Source organism: Sprattus sprattus, assembly GCF_963457725.1.
Source record: "Sprattus sprattus genome assembly, chromosome: 6".
NCBI classification, from domain to species: domain Eukaryota; kingdom Metazoa; phylum Chordata; class Actinopteri; order Clupeiformes; family Clupeidae; genus Sprattus; species Sprattus sprattus.
Genome location: NC_137925.1, coordinates 13,929,297 through 13,953,853, shown reverse-complemented (window position 1 = coordinate 13,953,853; position 24,557 = coordinate 13,929,297). Strand labels below are relative to the sequence as shown.

The window sequence follows — 24,557 nt, the reverse complement described above, 5'->3', positions numbered from 1 at the left end:
AGTAAATACGTATGGATTGTTTTAAGTATCTATGAATGTGCGTAAACCTCAGGACCCCATCGATGTGACTGGACATTGAGCTTTACGAGGAGAAGTTTGAGGACAGGCAGAGAAGCTGGGGCAGAGAATGTTACGCGAGAAATACAGCAGAAATCTTAGAAAAAGGAGTGAGCCATGAGAAAGAGAAGAGAGAAAGAAAAGCTGGAAACGTGAGAGTTGTTGAGAGAGAGTTAGAGAGAAAGAGAAAAAAAGAAAGAGAAGGAGAAAAAGAGAAAGAGAGAGAGAGAGAGAAAGATTGCAGGGGGGGGGGGGTGTCATGGATGCAGGAGAGATGGTCATCCATGTCTCACTGTCGCTGTTAAATGTCTCTGGGAGGCGGGAACGGGAAACTAATCACATCCCCGACCGGATGGCCTCGTCTGCGGCCATGCTCTCACACATGCACACACACACACACACACACACACACAGTGTCCCGGGGCTGCAGCGGAACTAACCTTTCACTGCGTCATCATCCTGCCCTGGGGGCTACCCTCCCGAGGCCGGGCTGGACGAGAGACGCTGATAATGAGCACAGAAAAAAAAGAGAGAGAAAAAGAGAGAGAACATTACCAAATGTACACTCTGTCCCAGTCACACACACAGAGATAGAGAGAGAGAGAGAGAGAGAGGACCTTCCCGTCCCTCCTAAACCACAAATACCTCCTGTGCCATTGTTGGTGTTGGCGTGGAGAAATGGTGCCGCTGATGTAAAAACATGGATGACATGGCACTGGCATGATCAGGGAGCACAGGTGGATTGGGTTAGGCTAACATGAGATGGACAGGAGATAAGTGATGCAGTTAAAAAAAAAAAAAAGATGTAAAGACGCTTCGCTCCTTGACTGTGTGAAGTATAGTCTAGATGATATTTCAATTTTGTGAATGAATGAATTTACAATTTATGAATGAGCTGTGTGAATGAATGATGAATGAATGAATTTATGAATGAATGCGTGAATGAATGAATGAATGAATGAATGAATGAATGAATGAATGAATTGATTGATGGATGGCTGGCTGGATGGATGGATGTATGGATGATTACTGTTTAGTGGTATAAGAACCTGAGATTATGTGATGGAGAGCGAAATGAATCGATGGGTGGATGGATGAATGGGTGATTACTGTTTAGCGGTGGATGGATGAGTAAATGACATGGTCAGTCCATGGTTGAACCCTCACCACTCACCACAGAGAGCAGTGAATGGATTAACATGGTCATACATGGTACAAGTATTTTCACATTAAATAGACAAATGGATGGATTGAATAAAAGGAGTAAGCATAAGCCATTTCTCTCTTTCTCTCTCGCCCGCTGATTCTCTCTCACATGCCCCCCTACACACACACACACACACACACACACACACACACACACACACACACACATACACACACACACTTCATGTATGTATATTTGTGAGCTATTTGTACTGTCACTGAGTTATTCATATCATACTGTTCCTCTTGTTTTACAACTCCATGCGTTCGGGCGAATCCTGGCAAAGAGACGGGTGAATATAACCTATTACTCATGTTACTTACCGCACATTTGTGGCACTCATGCCAGCCTAGCGCTTCGTCACTGCATAACAATCAGCTGTCTGAGCATTCACCGCGGAACTGATGGAATTTTACTGATAACAGACAGGCGCTGGGACTTGGATTTCGTGACTCTAAATTGATCACAATTCCGATTGAATTCTCAAACGAAAAAAAGGCTAAACGTGTTGAAGTCCAGAGACTAGCTACTTGAAGACACACAAGGACACAGCTTTTTTTCACAATCGTTAGACCTTGAATAACGAGGCTTTACATTGTAGTACAGTGATGTAAGTATTGCACTTCAATACTTTTGTTCTGATTAGTTTTCAGTGCCGTCGTCGCTTTGGTGTTTAAGCAGCAACAAGTCCCCTGAGAACTTTGCTTTGCTTACCAGAAAGGAAATAATAAGAAGCTGCGAAAACATTAATTTCTTACCTGATGCCAGCCCACTTCCGCTGAACAGAAACAGCCAAGTTGAGAGTATAGTGCTGTTGGTTTGTGTGGGAAAACAAAATGCAAACAATAGCAGCTTGCCTGTGATGTTGTCAACTAACTTTTCCAATGCTCATTTTGTGCCGTTATAACTTCAGAGCAAGAGATGAACATAGTAGGCTATGTGGTCAGATGAGTTCCCTAGAAAAACTTGAGCGCCTTCGCTGATTTCAATCACGTAACATCACTAACGGTGTGTATGTGTGTGCGTATGTATGTATGTGTGTGTGAGAGAGAGGGAGAGAGAGAGCATTGCGTAAATCTGTATAGGGGTTTTCGGTAAATCGCGGCTGGTTGCTATTTGTCCTCTCTGTTGAGCCACCACAAGGTGTTAGACAGTTTAAGCACGAGGATATTGCAAGGGGTTATTAGACTCGTAAGTCACCCAACTGGTGGGCGATCAACTGAGCGCTGTTGAAGTTCTCGTATGATGACTTCAAACAAGACACATTACCTACCAGCATCTGTTGGAGTGAGTGGATTTTAAAGCAGTTCTAGCTCCCGGACCGCATAGGGGAAAATGGTAAGTGGCTTGGAAACATTCTACAAACAGGAATAATGACACCAAAGCAAGGCTATGCTTGTGATTGAAGGGCTGGATTTCAAACACATATTAGGTTACATGGATATGTTGTCTCCAGTCTATATGTTCGGGACCACTGGTATGATTTGGAAGGAGTTAAGTGGACATCGCTTGTTATGAAACTTTTTTTTTGATATTTGATGTGACTGTAATGTCGTAAAGATTATCAGCAGGGCAGCCAGCCTATATAGAAATGTAACTGAATACAATGGTTGCCCTGCCTGTTGTCGTGAAGTGATCCCAGTTTTTGATAACGCATTGTGTTGGCAAAGAGAAAGTGCTTTTATGGTTTGTATTGAATGTGCTTTTTATTACCTCCAAGTACGATGTCAAAGAAAAGCAACATGTGTAGACATGTTGGTGTGCCCTGCAGGTCCTCTACGCGACAGGGATACGCAGGGAACTGATACCGTACGATATGGACAAACACAGACACCTGCTTTTAGAGGGATACGTCCCGGCTTTTGGAAATAAGTGATTCTTTTGTTAAGAAATGGTCCGGTCAGCATGTGATCAAAAATTAACAGGACGGGCTTGGCAAGGATATATTCACGTGACAAGGCGTGGGGAAGCATTAGAGTAGGGCAATATCAAGTGGCACTTAACGAAAGTATAGATTTTTGCCCCGTAGTAACCTTAGCTGTGGTATGATTTCAGCACGTTGGACAGAGGCACCGGAGTCGCTGAGCACCGCGGACTAACACGGATTGGGACATCCATCGCTTTTTCCGTTTTGCGGTTCTTTTGCCAGCTAGGAAATTGTTCCACTTTTTTTTCTTTTTTTCTCTCCTATAAACGCTTGCCGTGGGAGCCCTGAGGTCGAAAACAAAAGGGGATAAAGATCCGGGCGCTAGAAGTCTCCTTTACTTTGCGCTCGGAGTTTTGTCGCCACTTAGAGCATGTGAAAGTTGAAATCTTAGAGCTGCCGTAGGGTGCGCGTGCTTTGCAAGCTCCACTTGCTGTGCAGCGTTAACTTTGGGAAATGCAAGCGTTGGTCTTGGAGATCTAACCACTGATAGTGGTTGTCAGCTCTTAAAAAGGTAAGAACTGCTTCTGTTTTTATGTAATACCGCTGACAAGGTTTTTGGTGTAGTCTCGCTTTATTGGTCAAGGCAGATGTACTTAGCGGACCGCAAATTGAAGTTTGATTGCGATTATGAAAACATGTTGTCATGCTTTCGTGAATTCCCTGGCGTTGGATTCTGCTAGTGACAGTTATTCATGAAGGCATCGGACTTAAACTGTAAACTTTTGATAATATACCATTACAAGATATACAGGTAGGCCTTATTGTGATGATTTTACAGATTCTTGGCATCTCGCTGTATGTAAAACGTTTACAAAGTTGTGAATCATTCAAGATTGTGAATCACGTTTTTCATACCAACATTACCGTTCGGTCGTTTATGTGGTTTGCACAGTTACATAGAATTGTAAAATTGTGTGAGAAAAGTTCTTTATATACATTAAATGCTTGCAAGTGAGCTACTGAAAATAGTGTTTTTAAGTGCATGTCGATCGGGGCATGTCGATCCTGATTTGACGAGGGCTGCTTGCGGAATCCCGGTCTTTGTACATTGAACTTGTATGCGCAATACCCACGCTCTGCTCCGGCGGAAGAATAATGGTGCATGTGTTAAATAAAATATAAGTATCAGCTCCCGCGGTACTATCTATCTATCTATCTATCTATCTATCTATCTATCTATCTATCTATCTATCTATCTTTCTATCTATCTATCTATCTATCTATCTGTCTATCTATCTACCTACCTACCTACCTACTATCTATCTATCTATCTATCTATCTATCTATCTATCTATCTATCTATCTATCTATCTATCTATCTATTAATCTATTCTCCTTTAAATTCATCATGCCTATTTTGTTAGTCTGTCTCTACTATGGTTAAATCGTCGGGGTAATGTGTTTGCTAAATTGATTTGTAAGTGGTGCAGGCAGCCGTATCGGTGTAATCGTTTCTGTAACAGCTCCCCCAGCCTCCGTAAGAGCGGATATATATGGTTTGTGTTTTTACTACGGACCGCTCGCTCCTCCGATTCATTCATCCCGAGCCGCACTACGCCGCGAGCACCACCTGCTCCCCCCTTTCATCCGCGCGCGGCTCAGTCAACACGCCAACAGTAGGAGAGCACTTCCACTCGCCACAGATAACATCTCCATTAAAACAAATGTGAATTGCATGATCAAAATAGCCGGGAGAGGACAACGGGATGGCAAAGATGCTGTGTAGATAGAGCCTGCGGAACCAGTGTTAGGATAGGCGTGGTTAGATATTGCCAAATGTTATGGCCGGGTTAGATGGAGCTAGAGATAAGATTGCTAGATAAGCACAGACTGAATGCTCTACGTGAGCACTGTGGAGGGGGAAAGGAGAATACCTTGCAAGATCTGGCAAAAACTAAAGACGTCAGCTTTTTGCTAAGTCTGCGAAGAATCGTTTCTGACTTTTGCTCCGGCTAAGTTCTAGAAATTCGTCTCGGTTGCCGAGGAGGAAATGGAGGATGTAGCTCGTGTCCATTTTTTCTTTGTATCCGCTCCTGCTCTAAGAATTTGATTTCAGAGCGAAGCAATTGCATGGCAAACAGCCTCAAGAAAACCCCGAGATATCAACGCCCACAGGCGTTTTAAACTGTGCTCTGACCCACCAGGCGGAATACATTCAATGCATCAATTATCAGACTGTTTGTTTATTTTCCTCTTTTAACATCTAATGACTGCACCTATTTCGTCGTGTTCTCTAGACTCACATGCTTAGTGATCTATTGATAACCAACAATGAGCGTTTGTAAAAGTGTATTTTGCAAGACAAATAGACACAAGGTGATGAAACCGTTTCTTTTTGCTGTCAGCTTACCTCTTGATAAGTGCAAATTTTCAACTGCTTTTATAACAACAACAGCAACAATAACGGCAAACAAATACTATTACTTAAAACTAAGTATTGTGTTGTTCATATATTTATTAATGTTGGAATGATTTGATTATAATGGTTGCCATTCCTGAAATAATTTATCCTGTGACGCACCAAACGAAAAGTCCGTTATTTTAATGAAATCGTTATCTGAGTGCTGTTGTGCAGCGATTCATGACCGATTAGACCTGCGACAAATTAAAATGTATTCAGTGGCGCTTACTGGCATGCCTAAACATTACCTGCTTCTGCTCAATGATGCTCATGGACTATTCTACTTGGAATTTTTAATATTTTTGTGCTTTTTTCGTCTTGGGAAAGCATTTTTCCAGGGAAAGATAGGGCGAGACGTGGGTTTATGGTGTGGGTGTGGGCGCGAGGGGGGAGGGGTGTGGAGGCGGGAGGAGGGGGGTGGGGGGTGGCACGACACACTTTGTATGTATGAAGGGTTTTTTATAGAACTTTCTGCAATGTACGTCATCGGATCAGTCCATAAATGGGGTTGTGTTGTCTTACCGAGAATCTCCCTCTTCGGCCCCCCTCTCCGCACACTCAGCGCTGCAGAGTTGGGGTGGCGTCAATAACAAATCTGAAGATGGTAGGTTTCATTACAAAATAACACGGAGCATTATTGTGGTATCCTGTTTGTATAGTTTAAGCGCTAATTTGGTTCCTGAAGAGTGATGAGCGGGAGATGCTGCTCGAAAATGCTTTGTCGGTTTAAAAAAATGCATCGTTCACCAAGACAACTTAATTAACTTTTAAATATACCGAGTTTTTAACCGGAAGAATTTCATTATTCTGTTGCGTGCGTTGTGAATTAAGTCATATTAAATCAAGTCCCCGTGGGAAATTATCAGCCCGCAAGGTAGCTTAGGTTATAATGCAATATGGGTAAAAGATTCTGTAGGATTAGGAGACACATAATATCAGCAGCATAATAATAATAACAATAATAATTAATATTACAATAATAATGATAATAATAATAGCAATATTAATAATAATAGTAATACTGAAAATACCTACAGGTAGGTTATACAAAAACGAAAGTATAATTTCAATTTTTAACCCGTGATATGGTCACTTCAGTATCCCAATGTAATTTATGCAAATACATTTAAAAATTGTAAAAAAAAAAAAAAAATCCTCATAAATATATTATGGCGAGAGGTTGGTCACGCGGCAAACACAGTTACAGCCTGCCTAACGCTCTATCGCACGTGTGAAGGAGGGGATCACGGAACAATTGGACCCTTGTCCAAGACACTGCTCCGGACTTGACCGGGTGGCTGTATGTGTTTTCGCCGGTAACCTACTGTAAAGGAACGGACAGGTGTGGGGAGAGGGACGGGATGGCAGGGGTGGCGGAGTCCGGCGCTTTGGCAAGAAATGGCAGTCTTTTCGGCTGATGGACTTGACGCGTATGAATCAAGTTCTGTGTGTGTGTGTGCGTGCACGCGCGCGCGTCTGCCAGCGGGTTCTCGCGCAGGGGGCAACAGCGGTGCAGCTGTGTAGATTTATCACCGCGTTGAAGTGTTGACTTATTTATTTTTGTTGTTGCGTAGCTATGAATATGCAAATGAATTGTGTTAATGTTGTCCTGCATATTTATATGAGTAACTGCTCATTTGTTGTACTATAATGGCTTTATAATTATGTATGGGTTTCAGCGTGTGACCATGCATGTCTGTGTATAAATGTGTGTGAGAATCTGAGTATCTTTGAATTCCTCCCTGACCTCCAATATTTGGGCTGGGTCATGCTGAGGTGTGTTTGTGTGCGCGCGTGTGTGTGTGTGTGATGGGGGTGGGGGGTTTGCTCCGCTTGCTTTTCTTCCCACCTGTGTGTTTTTGCGCAGTGATATAAAGCCAACAGCTCTCTCACGGAGACAGCTGTGCCCACCTGCCCTCCCTATCAATCTGAGGAGCTCACAGCTCCAGCGAGCACTAAGATTTAGTTTTGGTGCCTGGCAACAGACGCGCCACCAAGAGCAACCCTCAAACTGAACTGGATTTGCCTCCAGCTTCCTGGTATGTAAGGGCTCATGGCTGAACATTATGTCTATCTATCTCTCTCTATATAAATATATAGATATCTTGTATAGATGTTGGTCCATGTTCTATTGGATATGTTGAGTAACCTGGATTTGTGTGTTTGTCTGGGTGTTTGTGCCGCTCATTCTTGTATGTACTTTGCAATCACGCGTGATGTACGATTTTTTTTTTTTATTTATGTATGATTGGGTGTGTGGAGGCACTTGTTGGTATGTGCATATATATTTTTGGAGTTGACAAACTTGTCATTGGTTCTGTTCAGCTGCTTGTGCGGCTAGTCGAATGGCAGAGCGATGTCTGGTCCATTACCAGCAAACCATCAGCCTATTTTGCTCTTTATCTTGCACTGATGGCTATGTGACGAACAAATTGGCTTTGTGATTTTCCGCGAGCAGCACCAACAATCCTGAACTGTAGCCGATACGCTGCAAACATGTGAAGGTGCCTCCAGATGTGAAGCTTTACTGGCCGCGGCCATGACATGATCCACGATGCTTTGATTGTGTAACCAGTTGCGTCAAGACCTTCACAGAACTTTCTAGAGATCTATCAGAATTTTGCTTTGCCCACGGCAGAAGATGCTCCATTGCCACATAAATACATTGCATTACAATGTGTGCGTGTGTGTGTGTGAATGTGTGTTTGTGTGTGTGTGTGTGTGTGTGTCTGTGTGTGTGTTTGAGTGTGTGTGTGTGTGTGAGAGCGTATATCAGCAGAAGATATAGAGTAAGAAAAAGACAGTACCAGGAAAGGTTACAAAGGCAACATGCAGACAAGACAAGACCAGCCTACAAATTATGCATATGTGCCCACTACACGTATGGCTCACAGGAACGTGGTCTGAACCCTAGAAGGACTGAATTACCTGTGGAGGGGAGCACAAAGCCCTTGTGCAGAGCTGAGAGCGCAGATCTAGAGGATACATTACCCCAACAGGAGGTGCACATCACTAAGGATAGATTACCCGTGGCTGTGGTCTATATGTTAGTAGGGGGGAAGTGTACCGTATGGTGTGTGTGGGTTTACATGTGTGTGTGTTTGTATGTATGTATGTATGTATGTATGTATGTGCACCTAAACTGACAGTTTGGTTCATTTGCAGAGTGTGGACGTGAGTGTGTGTGTGCGTGTGTGTGTGTGTGTGACGTCAGCCTTTGACGCAATCAAGGGGACCTGTTGCAGTTCCTCTCACTCTTGTTTGACTCCAAATGGAAGAGGTCTACGATCCATGATGTGTGAAAGAGAGAGAGAGGAGGCTTTAGTCATAGAGTCTTAGCTCTCTCCCTTCACTCTATCCATCCCATCCCTCTCGCTCTTCCCTCCCTTTCCTTTTTTCGTTCATTCTTTTTTTTTGCTTTCCTTTATCTATGTGTCTTTTTCAGTCCCCTCTTTTGTCTCTTTTCACTCTCTTTGTACCACTCAAGCCTTTTCTGCTCTCTGTTCTCTCTCTCTCTCTCTCTCTGTCTCTCTCTGTCCCTCTCTTTCTGTTCCCTCCCTGTGAATGAGGCAGTGAAGGCTCAGTCAGGAGTCAGGAGTTGGCATGTTCGCAGCATTGGCAGGAGCTCTCCGGACTCTTCTGTGAGTGAGTCACATATATCAAAAACACGCAACAACTGGAAATGTGCCGACTCACTCTGTGCTTATTCACATTAACACACACACGCACACACACACACACACACACACACACACACACACAGAGACACATACACACACACATAAACACACACACACACACACACACACACACACACACACACACACAGAGACACATACACACACACATAAACACACACACACTCAATTAATCGAAGCTGCAGTCATACTTACAGGTTTAATACTAATGACAATTAGGGGTATGTAGCAACACTTTTAGCCAATGTGTAGTACAGTGCTACATCATACTGACTGATGGTCACCTCTCTATCTGATCATGTTGTGTGTTCACCAGTAAGGTTCCCAAACTAAAGCCCTTAGCAAAGGTCTGCCCTTATGGCCAAAAGCAAAAGGAACAAAAGTCCCTGGGTGCTGAGAGATGCTGAAAAACTTGTGAGTGTGTGAAATCTTTTGGATGCCAGCGGTTTTACTCTTGTGCCTTCTTCACGCCCCATGGGTGCTTCAGCCGCGTGGCGCCACAGGAGGCCCGGTGGCACAGATAGTTGACAACTGCTGTTCATAACCCGGGGCGAGGCCTTGGCACCAGGGCCAGTCATGCGGGACGTGTCTTTGAGAAAGCCGAGGTGACGTCATAAGCGACCCGACCTATTGGATAGAGAAACGGCCATCGCTTCTGACGCCGCTCTGACTCTCTCAACATTCAACTTTCCGGAACACTCTGGAAGTCTGGGAATTGTATTTTTTAAGGAAGAAAAGAAAAACACAACGCTTGAACTCAAAAGTCCTTCCAACGACCAAGAGGGCAGCATTTGTGAAGGATACGTTTCAATGTGCTTTAATGAAGACCCAGCCAGCAGAGCAACTCCAAATTACTCTCAGTATCAGAATAAACCCATAGGATCATCTGAACTACTGTATAAACTATTTGATAGAAATTCCTTGTCCATGGGAAAAGTCTTTGAAACCATCAACAAGTGTAGAATCCATTTGAAGGTTATTCGTACATTAGACCATTACCAGTGAGAACATTCAAAAAAATGTTTTGCCTTTTTTTTTGTATTACAACCTATAAGAGATAAACAAAAACATATTTATCTACTCTGTATAATCATTGTGTGTTTGTGTATGAAAGTGTAGCATCTCATCTGTTTATGCATCCTACATCTGACACACACATACACACACACCTCTACCTCACACACACCACATACCCCTAGTAATAAGTAGACCTTCAGGTATTCATGAGCGCATGGGCATGGTAGAAGGTTCAGTACATGGTACCGAAGAAAATCAAATCTGTGATCTTCTTGTGTGTTTACTCTGACAGCATGGTGTGAAATAGGGGGGTAGGGGATTGAGCCCCACATGTAAGAGTTATCCACCCCCCCCCCCCCCCCCCCCCCACAAAGAAAGTAAACAGTAACAGTCTGCGTGCATGTGAGGTGGGGGGGGGGGGGGGGGGGGGGGGGGGGGGGATATGTATTGTGCACTTTTTGAACTGTGTTGTACATTTTAGGGTCTGTATACACCCTGACCAAAACTTGACCCCCCCTAAGTGTCAGTGCATAATTGGCACTCAGTTCAACAGTTCCTCCACTGCAGTCATCGTCTGTACCTGCTGAACATTGTGCTGTATTTGCAGAACAGAGCAAGATCAAATTGTTGTTGTTTTTTTGTTCATCTTTTCCTTTTTTTAATCACCTAATGAGATGCCGAGTGATTTATTTATGAATTACCTGCGTGAAGCTGCCTCAGTGTGGAGTGTGTGTGTGCGTGCTTGTGCGTGTGTGTGTGTGTCTGTATGTGTGTGTGTGTAAAGGAAAGAGAGGTGCCATGGCGTCATGTCGCTCAGCAATTGCTGATGCAACTGTTTGTCATCCAGAGTTTGGTCTAACCTCCTGTGATCCACTGGGACGAGCTATATTCATCTTGGCTAGTCCCTGGGAGTTTAGTGTGTGTGTGTGTGTGTGTGTGTGTGTGTGAGAGAGAGAGGCGGGGGGGAAAGCGTATGTGTGTGTATGTGTGTGTGTGACATAGAAGGCGAATAGCTTAAGTGTGAGAGATGGAGAGAATGTGTGTGTGTGTGTGTGTGTGTGTGTGTGTGTGTGTGTGTGTGTGTGTGTGTGTGTGTGTGTGTGTGTGTGTGTGTGTGGATGACAGAGCAGGTGTGTACCTCCTCTGTCCTGCTGGGCCTTGCCTTGCAGGAACCCCCTCCACCTCATTAGCCAGGTTGAGAGTGATCATCCTCATACCTCCATTCCTCCTGCACGCATCTGGCCTTGGAGGATGTCCAGGTCCTGTAGCACCGCAAGGGTAATGAGCATTTTCTCACCCCCCACTACCCTCAAAAAAAAGCTTGGCTTAATCAGCCTCTTTGGTGCCAGGAACTTTAAGCATGGAACTATGCTGCCCTTGTGCCTACGAATGTGTAACCGCCTAGAGGAAATGGAGAACACACAGGAACTACTCCCCATGTGTTCTCTGCGTGATCTTTAAAAACTAGAGAACTGGACTGGATTTGCAGAACCCTACTGAGCCTGCTAATGTGAGCTGGAGTGGCTGAGTGTCTCTCTCTCTCTCTGTCTCTCTCTGTCTCTCTTTCTCTCCCTCTCTCTCTCTCTCTCCCTCTCTCTCTCTCTTCGCCCGCTCTCGCCAACCTGAAGTGTTATTGACCAGACATTCGTTATATGTTAGCTTTGTTCAGGTGGATATCTCAACAGTATTGATCTCCGTTGACCACCTGTTGACACGTGTAGGAAGACGTTCTCCACCAGGCTCTCGCTCTCTTTCACACACACACACATACATTCTCTCTCTCACACACGCACACACACACACTTAAACACACACACTACATACACACCCAACCCACCTTTCCTATAGATGGCAGAACAATCGAACATCTGGTGCCTTATATCTGAGACATTACAGAGAGCTGGTGTGTGTTTGTGTGAGTGGTGTGTGTGTGTGAGTGGTGTGTGTGTGTGTGTGTGTGTGTGTGTGTGTGTGTGTGTGTGTGTGTGTGTGTGTGTGTGTGTGTGTGTGTGTGTGTGTGTGTATGTGTGTGTGTGTGTGTTGAGGGGAGGGGCGTTCTGTCAGGGTGCTGACAAAGGGCTAAGATATGGCAGCTTGTGGAGATCCGTTACTGACTAGACTCTTGATGTGGCGAGGAGTGCGCCAGGTGGGAGAGGGGGGCAACGCTCACCTTTGAAGCACACCTTTCCTGTGCTCACACTGATGAAATATCCAATTCATATGATGATCTGCTGTCTGTCAGCTGAAGGGGACCAGGGAACCCTAGACACTTCCATTCAGCAATGATAAAAAGACTGATACTGGCCCTACTTATAGCCACAAGAAAACGCTCATATGACTTGATCTATATATATGAAGTGAGAACATTTTGAATTAAAACCATATTGATGTGAAAATGTTGTATGCTAATGTATCTGTAATCTATATTGTTTGTCATAGTCAATAGCGATGGATTACAAAAAAAACGTGCAACCGATTATTATGATTACATCATAAGAAAACAAAGTTTTGCTTATGCCACGTAAATTCCATTTGACTGATAAACGGGTTTGTGTAGTTGGCAGCCCTTCTGGCGGAAGTGGAGACAAACTGTCCTAAGTGAAAATTCCAAATTGGTTGAATCATATTTGCTGGAAGTACACATCGGACATATTTGCTGGAAGAACACATTAAATATACGTCGACATCACCTAATCATCTAATGTTAAACGTTAATTGATTTTAGAATGGAGTTCAGTTTATTATGAAACCTACGATTTATAGTCAATTCATAGGTTTTAAGTAGCCTAATCGGACGATTATTATATAGCCTCTATACTTGGTAAGAACACTACTTAAATGGTGCTGCTGTTTGCAGTTTCTGTATCTTTTTAATATTGGCTGCCCTGAAGAATTCGCCAAACGTGCAGTTGAGAACATGGGTGAACAAAGCTGCAAAGTGATACGGTACTGGTTAACTTGATAGCGTGGATTATTCTGCAGCAACAGATCCTCCAAGGCCGGTCCGCCAAACCGGAATGCTTATGAAAAGACGTTAAGGGTAAATTCAATAGCGAATGCAAAACATTCAGTTTCGGGCATCACCTGGTACGAAAGCATCCAGGATAAGTAAAAGTCGGACGCTGTTTAGAATTCTGTACGCATTACGCGCGATGGTTGAAGAGAGGGGGGTGGGTACGCGCAGACTTTCCGATGTTACTTCAGACTCATGCACTCGACTCGGTTGGCGAGCATCAGCCGGTAGTGGAGTCACATGTTGCAACGTCACGCCAGAGTTAGTTAGCCTACTGTAGTTGCGCGCTATGAAGTCGTCATTTCAGGCTCAGGAGGTCTCCGGTCGCGCAACGTCTTGTGTGCTAGCATGCAACCCTTCAGTCTAAACCCATCTCCAAAGGATACGCTCAGTCATGGGAGTCTGTTACCTCAACCATGCAATTTCCACCATCAATAATTTAATCTATTTGCTCCAAAGCTGAAGAGACAACTTGAAGCTGCCAGAGAAAACGGAAGGGAAATACAACGAAATAATCCTAACAATTACGCAGAGCGTTCTCCAAAACACCCCAGATGACTCTGTCCTGTTGAGTGGTCTCCTTTACGACTGGGCAGTAAAAGGTAGGCTGTGTTGCGCGGTTTCTTCTGACTTATGTGGTGTTTTTTAAATCTTGTAAAAAAGCAGACGGCGGAGTTCAACTAGAAGTAATCAAGTGGTGGACCCGGGAAAGGTACCGACTCGGGCGCAGTTTGAAAGAGGGGAGTGAAACCTTATCTTCGCGTTCATTAATAAGAAACGCCGTTATTATGTTGATTGAATTTCTAATGTGCAACAGGAAAGGGGTCAGTGGAGGCAGACTGTTTGATATTTCTGTCCTTTTCGCTTGAATATCCTAATGAGGTCTCGGCGTTAACATCATCTTGCATTATAGAATATTACAGAATATCACTGAAATGCATATCACGCCACTTTACCTATTGTAATTTACAGATGAATATTAATTGAACGATAAGTTTGTGTACCAAATGTAAAAGGTAACGGTATTTCTAGCCAAAACCCATATTTGTGTTAATATAATATGCTGTTTTTAAAACTGAAAGTGGGATTTCGAAGAGATCTATGATGGATGTCCGATGTGCTTGCGCGTACTAGGACCTATACTCAGTCGTAAAGTAATTGTTTCTCGCAGGCAGCCAAATGCTAAGGCTAAACAATTTTAAGTTGGGTGTACTCATTAAGACTTCATAGGAAACTTGAGACCTTACGCATAGGTTTACCTACCGGCATTGAGTCTAGGTCTCGGGATAAGATGGTAACGCAAAGATGAATATTTGGGATACAAACAAACTCTCGTCATCAGTGGTCATGCAAACTCGTAATACACTTCGGATGCATGGGACGTGTGTTTGGATGAATAACAGGGAATATACAGTGGATGCACGGCTAAATATAGTTCTGTTAGTATGTTTCCGTTCCGTATCACACAAACTATCTAGACCGCCGTGACGATCTAGAAAAGTTCTCCATAGACGGAATCTGAGAAGACACCTCGGATTTCAGATCAGGACAGAAAGTGCGCCAAATCGAGGGTGATGGAATTGTGACCAGCAAAGTTGAAAAGACTCACCCAATTTAATTTAGAAATTAAGATATGGGGTATTTGTATTGTTCTTGTAACACATACCAGTATTAGTACTGATTTCATATTTTGAACTTAATACAATTTGCACTGGTTTGTAGTAGCGAATCAATCTATCTATCTATATATCTATCTATCAATCTATCTATCTATCTATCTATCTATCTATCTATCTATCTATCTATCTATCTATCTATCTATCTATCTATCTATCTGGCTGTCTCTCTGTCTGTCTATCTCTCTGTCTTTATGTATTTATGTATGTCGAGGGTTGTCAGTTTGCCTGGCCCCATCAGTAGTTTTTGTTCTCTAATGTGCGTGTGTCTGTCGCTTTCTGTGTGTGTGTGTGTGTGTGTGTGTGTGTGTGTGTGTGTGTGTGTGTGTGTGTGTGTGTGTGTGTGTGTGTGTGTGTGTGCGTGTGTGTGTGTATGTGCGTGTGTGTGGTTGACAGACTACAGCTTGTTTGGTCGTTCAGCCGGGTTGAATGTCTTTGCGCTTTACGCAGTCAAACGCGCCATCTACTGCATGCACCTTGCAAATTCCGTCTGCGTGTTTTTCGACTGGGTTGTTCTTCAGAGGGGAGCCGAAGATGCCGTTATATAGTCCTCTGGTCACTGCCAGCGGTTTCATATAAAGGAAGTAGTCGACCACACTTCATTCACATCTCCCTTTGAGTTTGGTATTTCGATCTGTTCCATCTTTTTATGGCGAGCGATGTAATTTTCCATTCAATATTGTTAAGGCGCTTTGTTAACCCACCGGAGTGAAAGGGAAACGATGCGGAAAACAGCACTTAACAGAGCAAAAAACACATCCTGGAAGATGCGTCCAGATCTTATGAATGCCTGTCCTTTCTCCTATTACGCGAAGAACCGAGCGCTATGAATAAATAATAACAAACGCGAATGTTTAATTTGCGGAGCTGTTCCGCACCCGCACCACCCCCACTCCCCTCCCGGACGGGCAGGCTTGTCAACCTATTAGCAATGAGGGCGCTTTTAGTTATGCTTCGTGATGCTTGATGCGTTGGGATTGCTTCTCCACGGTATTTTTTCCCATGCCAACTATTTGAAATGTATCTCTGGGCAATGGAATGGGCTGCCATTAAACACTGAGGAGTATCAGAGTGTAGCCGTGTATGTGTATGCGAGCACGATGTGCAGGGGTTTTTAGGATGGGACGGGTAGAATGAGTGAGTCAGTGAAAAGGCATCCGAACACAGAATTGCTAAATGTAAATCAATTGGATTAGGGCCAGCGGGACTCGCCTTCTCGACATTCTCCCATAAGTGTATAGTGCAGCTGTGCGAGATTGATTGTCAAGATACTGTCACCATGGAAAGATCCAAAATACACCTTGCAACACTTACTGGGAGGTGCTTTCAACTCTCCAAATTGTTGCCATACCTTGCAAGGTTTTCTTTCTCTGTCCGTCTACTTCACACTGGTCACATGGTTGCCGTGGTGAGACTTGTGTATGGGTCCATGTGGAAATCTGACGTTGCCAAGGGTGACAGTGGAAGGAAATATATGTTCTAATAGTTCAGCTTGCATAGGCAGTTAACTCCTCTGCTGGTAAGACTTGGAAAATGGGGTGCATGTGTTTTCTGCAGTAGTACATTTACTCCTTTTGTCATGTAAATATACTTGCAGTGTACAATTTCTAATTGGCACTGAGGGTTGGTAACTACCATCCCTCCTACTCCTGCGGATACAGAACACCTAAAGAGAAATTTGTTGTAAATCAGGGTTTTTTTTTCCAAGTATGTAGTTTGGTGACAAACCTGGGTAGGTTAACTCTAGAGTAAGTGATGAACCTCCTAATAAAAGAGACCCATGTCTTAATTCTCCTATCAAATCAAAGCCATGGGGCACTTTTTTGACAGTCATTGAGGGGAGGTTGTGTTAACAGCTGTGAGGTATGGAGACCTGAACAAACACCAGTCACGAGACAAGCCATGCACAGGTGAGCCAGCCCGTCCTGTCATACCTGCCTGGCTGAAGACAAATGAACAGATGCACACCGCCGCTTTTCATATATAAAAGACCAGAGAGACATGAGAAGAGAGACATGCCAAACACGTGATCAATCAGACTTTGGCAAAGGGCTCTGTGTGTTTAGCAAACCGCAGCAGGATTTCTTTTCTTATGTTTTCTCTTCTACACTATTTTTTTCATGATGTGCTGTTGACTGTGATACAACAGACACCTTGAGGTCAGTGTAGCAGTTTGAATGGTTAGCAGAAAAAATGCCAGAAGGGGTAACGAAACAAAAATGCTTTATGAAGTGAAATGCACTCTTTGTCAGGCTTCGATGACATATCCTCAGCACTTATGACAAGCATGATCTTGTGTGTGTCTTTGATGTGCCAGAAGTGTTGAAAACTGGGATCGCTTCATTCTAAGGCTTGTGTGTGTGTGTGTGTGTGTGTGTGTGTGTGTGTGTGTGTGTGTGTGTGTGTGTGTGTGTGTGTGTGTGTGTGTTTGTGTGTGTGTGTGTGTGTGTGTGTGTGCGTGTGTGTGTGTGAGAAAGAGACACCAGTGTGTTCAGTTTGATGAGAAAAGAGAGAAAGGTCTCAGCACTGAGCCATGTGGGACATCAGTATGGACAGGATTTGTTCCCAGACCATCTGACACTTGAACAGCCTTTCGAATCAGAGTGTGAGTTCTTGGCTAGGCGTTAACCTGTTGAGTATGTGTCAAGGGTATATCAAACTAGATTGCATGAAGTAATCAGTAATAATCATAGCCTTTCTCAAGTTGACAGAGGACTCATTATTTTCGGTAATTGCTTCAGAATCTTGAGAATTGATGCTGTGTTAGATCAAACAAGGCTGACTTCAGTCAGTTTTTTATTTTATAGTTTTTTAAGCGTCACACTGCAACCCACACGTGGATGTATGGAGGTGACACAGGACACACACACACACACACACACACACACACACACACACACACACACGCACATGCAGGCCAAAATCAAAAGTGATGCGTAGATGACCCGTCCTGCAACATGTCACATGTGCCAAATATTTATTGTGTAGTGTAGAAATTGTAGAAATTGAAACCGATAATACTCATGAAAACAATCAACTCAACTAAACATTCATGCAATTCGAGGATAGGAGGCAAGAATCAAGGCACTGCTCTGCGCAGGAATTGGCTTCTGCCTTTGGTGTGAGTGGAGCAGGCTTGGTTATTCTGGCAGAGTCCAAGAGCAACAATGTGACTTGTGGGCTAGATTGCGTTTTAACAAGGGACTGAGTGAGAGCATAAGTCGTATTGATTGTCTTGATGGGAACAGGAAACAGGAAATAAAAATCGTTTGTTGCCCCCTGCTGTGAGTAGGAGACTTTGAGAGGAGCGATGGTGCGATAGGCGATAGATGAGCAGTACTGCCTCAGAACACTCTCCTCTCCACCCCTCCCTTCCCTGCGATACCCAACACCCCCCCCCCCACCCCCTGTCATTCAGCCCCCCAGGGGAGGCTGCTAGAGACGTCATCAGGGTTGTTATGCTTTGAAATGACGCGCCTCTCAACCCCTCCTCCTTCTCTTCCTCCTGCTCCCTCATCTCTCATCTCTCCCCATGCAAGAAAACACATTTCATTTAATCACATCGGTACAGTATGAGATGGTGGATGGTTTATCAGAGTCTTATGAAAATGCACAAATTCCCACACAGCTATGTATTATGCAGTCAAGTGCAGGAGATTTAAACATGTCAGGAGTAAAACAAAAAAGTGTGTTCACCATCTTTCCTCTATTGAGTCCCATTCTCTGTTCTACATCTCAAAGAGCAGAAGAGGTGTGGCATCTTCCTCTTCTTTGTTCTTCCTTCCTTTTCTTCGCCCTTTGAAGGCTTTGTTTATTGTCAACAGTGATGGAACTCTCCAACCTACCTAAACATCATGCCTATGTTTGCCGCAACATCCATGTAATGTAGGACAAAAACAGGCCGCCAGCATCTCTGGTTGGGAGACGAGGTGATGGGAACCTCATAGATCAACCTACTGGTGTGAGCAGACCTGTATTCTTAGACTTCCAACTGTCCAACGACACTTTTTAATCATAAAAAAAAGCAATGCGCAGAAGTTCTGGCAACTCAGAAAACAAGCCAGACTTGGTGAAAGAGATGCCAGATGTTTGCTAATTGGGTTGTCAATGAAACTGGGCCAGTTACTGGGCTACATTTCTGCGAACTGAGCAGCCAGTTTGAGGACATTTTGGAGACCTGCGTGTTTTACAGGGAGGGGATGCTGGCCTGAGCTGTCTAAGGCGTCCCAATTACATTTCACAGCCAAGGGAAGCCACTCTCTCCCTTTACACCTCCCCTCCTCACTTGTGTGTTTCCAGGACCTGTGATATTCAGAGACTTTGTTGGGCAGAGTGTTTTGGTAAACGATTAATGCAGGTAGTTGCTGATGAAGTAAAAACCTGATATCTTTTTTTCCACTGCCTAATGTATCAGATGCAGGCTAGCAGGCAGGCAGACGGGCAGTTTTCATGCTTGTATGACCAGCATTTGCGAGTTATGGAGTCTCCTTCATCTCATTAGGATTGATTGAGGCATCAGTGATGTAAACTGGTTGGTCTGAGTGTGTATGTGTGAGAGAGAGAGAGAGAGAGAGAGAGAGAGAGAGAGAGAGTGTGTGAGAGTGCATGTATGTGTAGGTGTGTATTTTTTGAAGGTTGTTTTTACAGAGGATGGAGAAAAAATGCCCCTGCTGCCTTTCCCAAACGTATGTGAAATACATAGTACACACACAGAAACACACACAGAAACACACACACACACACACACACACACACACACAAACACACACACACCCTCCTTGAAGAGTAGGGCGTCACAGAGCTCAGGGCCGGGCTCTCATTAAGCAGAAGGATGTGAGATTCTGAATCGGGACCGTGGGACTCGCAGCACGCCTATTTATAGCCTCTATATCTCCATGGCGGTAGCCATGGCGTTGGCAAATCACAGCCACGGCCCCAGACACCAATTAAGAATGAAACAAATTACTTTTAGACGAGGTGTTGCCCTGGCGTTTGCCGCTGGAGCTTGCTGGCGCTGCCCAGAGATCCAATCCTCCTCAGCACCCGGTCGGCTTCGCTCCGGCCACCAGGAGAACAGCAGGGGGAGAGCCTGGGGACGCCTTGCTGCGCACAGGGCTATTTTTAACACACACACACACACACACACACATACATTCACACTCCTGTTTCTCTGGAAGAGGAGAGGGGCAGAGCTGGGTCTTTGGATTTTCTTTTTTGTGTGTGTGTGTGTGTGTGTGCCTTCTTCGTTGTGGTCTTGTTGTTGTCGTGTGTTTGTTGTGATCCCCTGCGGTATGCACTGGGTGTTGTTGATTGCCATTGTGGGTTGTTGACTACAGCTCGGTGTGGTGCTGCGTGGCGGGAAGGACTTTGGGATGCCCATGGTCGCGCTGGATTGCCGTGACTCTTAGGGGGGCTTCGCCGAGGTAAGGCTGTGCTTCTCCTGGATCTAGGGAGAGCAGCGAGTCTGTGTGTGTGTGACTGTGAGTCTGTGTGTGTGTCTCTGTGTGTGTCTGTGTGTGTGTGTTTTGTTTAATAGGGCAGCCCTATAATTTTTATCAGATGTAGGCTGCCAAATTCATGTCTGCGTCAGCTCGTTACCAAAAGGGCTTAGAATGCATCAGAATGAAACGGCATCTCTTTTCACTGCTTTTCTCTCTCTCCTTCCCTCCTTGTATCACCCTTTCTGTCTATCTATCAGTCTTCCCCATCCTTCCACTTCTTCATTTCCTTCTCTCTCTCTCTCTCTCTCTCTCTCTCTCTATCTCTCTCTTTCTGCATCTGTCTTTCTCTGAACACTGTACCTAGCAGCACATGACATTGGAATATTACCATGTTCTAAGTAGTTCATTGACATCTCCCCTCATCTTCACCGCACATATGGTGCTGCGAGCCTTTGGCTGTCGTGTCCTGCACACCGTACCCTGGGGCGGGGAGCGGATGATCTGAATGAAGAGCGCGCATCACACTGTTTGCCATTCATAAAATGATAGCGAACACTCAGCTCATGTATTCGTAACCAAGAGCTATAAGGAGTACGTTTTCACTTAAGAGTGGTAAATACTTATTTTATTATTACAGTTTGATTACTTATGTGTCAAATGATATTGCTTGTTAATTGTAAGTATATTGTGCAGATGCTCATCATCATATAAAGAAGGTGATTTTGGAAGTCAGCTTTGAAGATCAAAGGCATGGGGCGAGTACGTTGAGGTCTTCTCCTCTTGTCTTGTTGCTGAACCCACACATTAAAGCCTTGGCATGTGTGCCATTCTGCTGGCATATGAGAAAAAAAATGTTCCCAGGTTAATTGCAGCTCCGTTTTGACCACAAACGGCCAATTTATCTGTCTCCACTTACATACCTTGTATATTTTCTCTGAACTCTCCTTTCAATGAGTAACTGAAAAACAGGACATGAGTCTCTTTGGTTCGACATCTACAATAACAAATTGTAATCATCCTCTCCAAATTACTGTGTATTTTACGGTGATATCATATCGAATGCTCAATTGCCCGTCCCAGTAAAACTAGCCAAATCAAACAGACCTTCTCTCCTGGGCCAGTGGGGGGAGGGGGGAGGGGGGGTTCAGAGACATCATGTTCTCTCCTCTCCACTTATCCCCCCCCCCCCCACACACACACACACACCTCTCCGGTCCGCTCTGCTCCACGCTCCTCTCCTCTCAAAAGATAGTAGTCACAAAAAAGTTAGTAAATAGGTTAGTAGGAGGTCAAGGATTATCCTTCTATCCACTAACCAGTAAACAAAATACTTCCTGTTGTGTCATGTCTTTGCATTTAATTTGGGAAGGTACATCTGTTATCTACTTTGACATAAAGTTTGTATGTGTGCAACGTTGAGGTGGTGTATTATATGGTCAGAGCTGTAGTGATTGGGACCTCAGGCCAGGTCTGCCATGCGGCTGGTTGCTGAGTATTGGCATAGCAGGCACATGAAGGTTGGCATGACGGGGTTGTGGAGAGTGAAGTGGCCGTGTTGCAAAGGGTGGCACAGGTGAGGGCTGGTTTCAGCAGGAGCTAGAATTGTGGGTTTCCCAAGGGCTTGGTAAGGGGCTAGGCTGTTACACAAGTGCCTGGAAAAGCAACACAAATAACAGAGTTGGACACACACAAACACACACACACACACACACACACACACACACACACACACATATACACACACATACACACACAAACAAACACACACACACACACACACACACACACACACACACACACACACACACACACACACACTGGCAATGCAGAAAGGACAACCAGAGGTGTGCTGCTGTAGGGGGTCTCTGATTGAGTAAAACGTCCCCTAGGTTAGAAGAGTCAGTGTGTGTTGGGGGGGGGGGGGGTGTTCCAGTTATTAGAGCTTACTGTAAACTCTCAGAACGATTTCTTTCTGTTTTTCCCCTTTCCCCTAAAGGGTTTTCAAATGGAGGTTAAATGAATGTTCACTGGCTAAGGACATCCAGTGAAGTCCTTCAAACCTTAAACAATAGAGATGAATACAGTCAGGTTTTGTTCCAATATGTGAAAAAGGAGGAAAGAGTAACTGGTATTAAAATTACTTCTAGATTTAAGTCAACTACATTTATTAACTACAACTAATTACAATTAAGTTTTATTGTTTAATAAGAATTACACAGTTAACATATTTTTTGTTTCTCTCTCTCTATTTTCATTTCCCTTCATCTTTCTTTCATCATCCATCTCCGTCCCCTCTCTCTCTTTCACTCCCTCTCTCTCCATCACTCTTCCTCTCTAGTTCCAACAGGTTAGAAGAGTGATGACCATCCTGTTCCTTACTATGGTTATTTCATACTTCAGTTGCTTAAGAGCCGCGCCCTTGAGAGAAGGCCCAGGTGTACGAGGACACCGAGTGGAGGGCTACCTGGGCGCCGCGGCGACTGCTGGCCGGGGCCACGGGACTCCACAGAGTGGGGGGGGGCTACCCTCGCTCACAGACACGTTTGAGCAGGTGATCGAGGAGCTGCTGGAGGGCGAGGGGGGCGACACCCAGGGGGGCAGCGAAGGGTCCCAGGGTGGGGGGGGTCCCGGCCCAGTAGGCTCGGCGGCGGCGGCAGCAGCTGTGGCGGCGGAGGCCAAAGACGTCGACCTGTACGCCTCACGCGTCATGCTCAGCAACCAAGTGCCTTTGGAGCCCCCCCTGCTCTTCCTGCTGGAGGAATACAAAAACTACCTGGACGCTGCGAACATGTCCATGCGCGTCAGGAGGCACTCGGACCCCGCCCGGCGCGGAGAGCTGAGTGTCTGTGACAGTATTAGCCAGTGGGTGACGGCAGTGGACAAAAAGACGGCCATAGACATGTCCGGGCTGACCGTCACCGTCATGGAGAAGGTCCCCGTGCCCAATGGTCAACTGAAGCAATATTTTTACGAGACCAAATGCAACCCGCAGGGATACACAAAGGACGGCTGTCGGGGAATAGACAAGCGGCACTATAACTCACAATGCCGGACAACCCAGTCGTATGTGCGTGCACTCACCATGGATAGCAAAAGGAAGATTGGTTGGCGGTTTATACGGATAGACACCTCCTGTGTTTGCACATTGACCATTAAGAGAGGAAGATAGTGTATACAATGTATAGATTTTATTGAGAGTTCTAAAAAAGAGAGAAAAAATATCTATTTGTATATATACATAACAGGGTAAATTATTCCGTCAGATGAAAATTTTATGGACTGCATGTAAAAAAGATGAAGTTTATACAGTAAAGTGATACTACAGTCTATTTATTGAACATATTCATGACCTTGTAAACAATTAAAAAAAGATCTGATCAGTCATTCGCGCCCAGTTTAAATTACTATATCACATTCCTCAAGACATTGTGTTCTTTTTTATGTTGCCAAGAATTCGGTTCAGTCAGAAGATACAGGAAGGGGAAGACTCCCATATTTAAAAAGAAAAAAAAGAGAGAAAAAACTTGCATGCTGCTTCTATTGTGAATTGAGAAACTGTCCACTTTGGGAAAGAAGGAAATGATACTGACCAAAACATTCCGTTTACATTTTCAGCAGTTCAAGGGTTGTCCTCCGCTAAGTACACTACTTATTTGTTTACTATTCCAATCTTCTCAAGGTTAATGTTGAAATTACATACTATGTCAAGGTGCTGTTGTCAAAGCTTTGCTGTTTTATTTTTTTATCCCCACAAGATGAAAGAAAAAATATATAAAAAAATATATAAAATTTATTCATTGACATATGTTCTGGATTAATATAATTCATTTTGTATGTTGTGAAGTTGTTTGCAATATTAAATTGAAATATTTGAAGAAATAAAAATGACTATAGGCAACTGAAAAACAAAACCAATGTTGATACAGTTTGAGCACTCCCCTTGCTGGTATAAGCACAGCACAGCACAGCTTCAAATGATGAAAAAGATACCAAAAAGAACAATCCAAGCTCGATTGAGATCACTTACTATTATTGGACGACAGCACTTCCTGGTGACTCACACAACTCACACAGGGACATCTACCAAACACCCAGCAGAAATGCCTCTTACAAAAGTACT

At 44.3% G+C, this 24,557-nt stretch overlaps 1 protein-coding gene across 2 annotated transcripts; it reads left to right on the top strand.

Annotated features, from left to right (window-relative positions):
* Nucleotides 1-3,664: 3,664 nt before the first annotated feature.
* Nucleotides 3,665-23,606, top strand: bdnf (brain-derived neurotrophic factor; the record flags this gene model as incomplete). Of its 2 annotated transcripts, none has more annotated exons than XM_080840327.1 (2): nucleotides 3,665-3,702; nucleotides 22,776-23,606. In XM_080840327.1, the coding sequence occupies one exon, from the start codon at nucleotides 22,797-22,799 to the stop codon at nucleotides 23,604-23,606; it is 810 nt and encodes a 269-aa protein (XP_080696453.1). The 2 variants fall into 2 exon arrangements, with proteins under 2 accessions (XP_080696453.1, XP_080696452.1); XM_080840326.1 differs by lacking the exon at nucleotides 3,665-3,702 and adding an exon at nucleotides 6,095-6,196.
* Nucleotides 23,607-24,557: the final 951 nt, after the last annotated feature.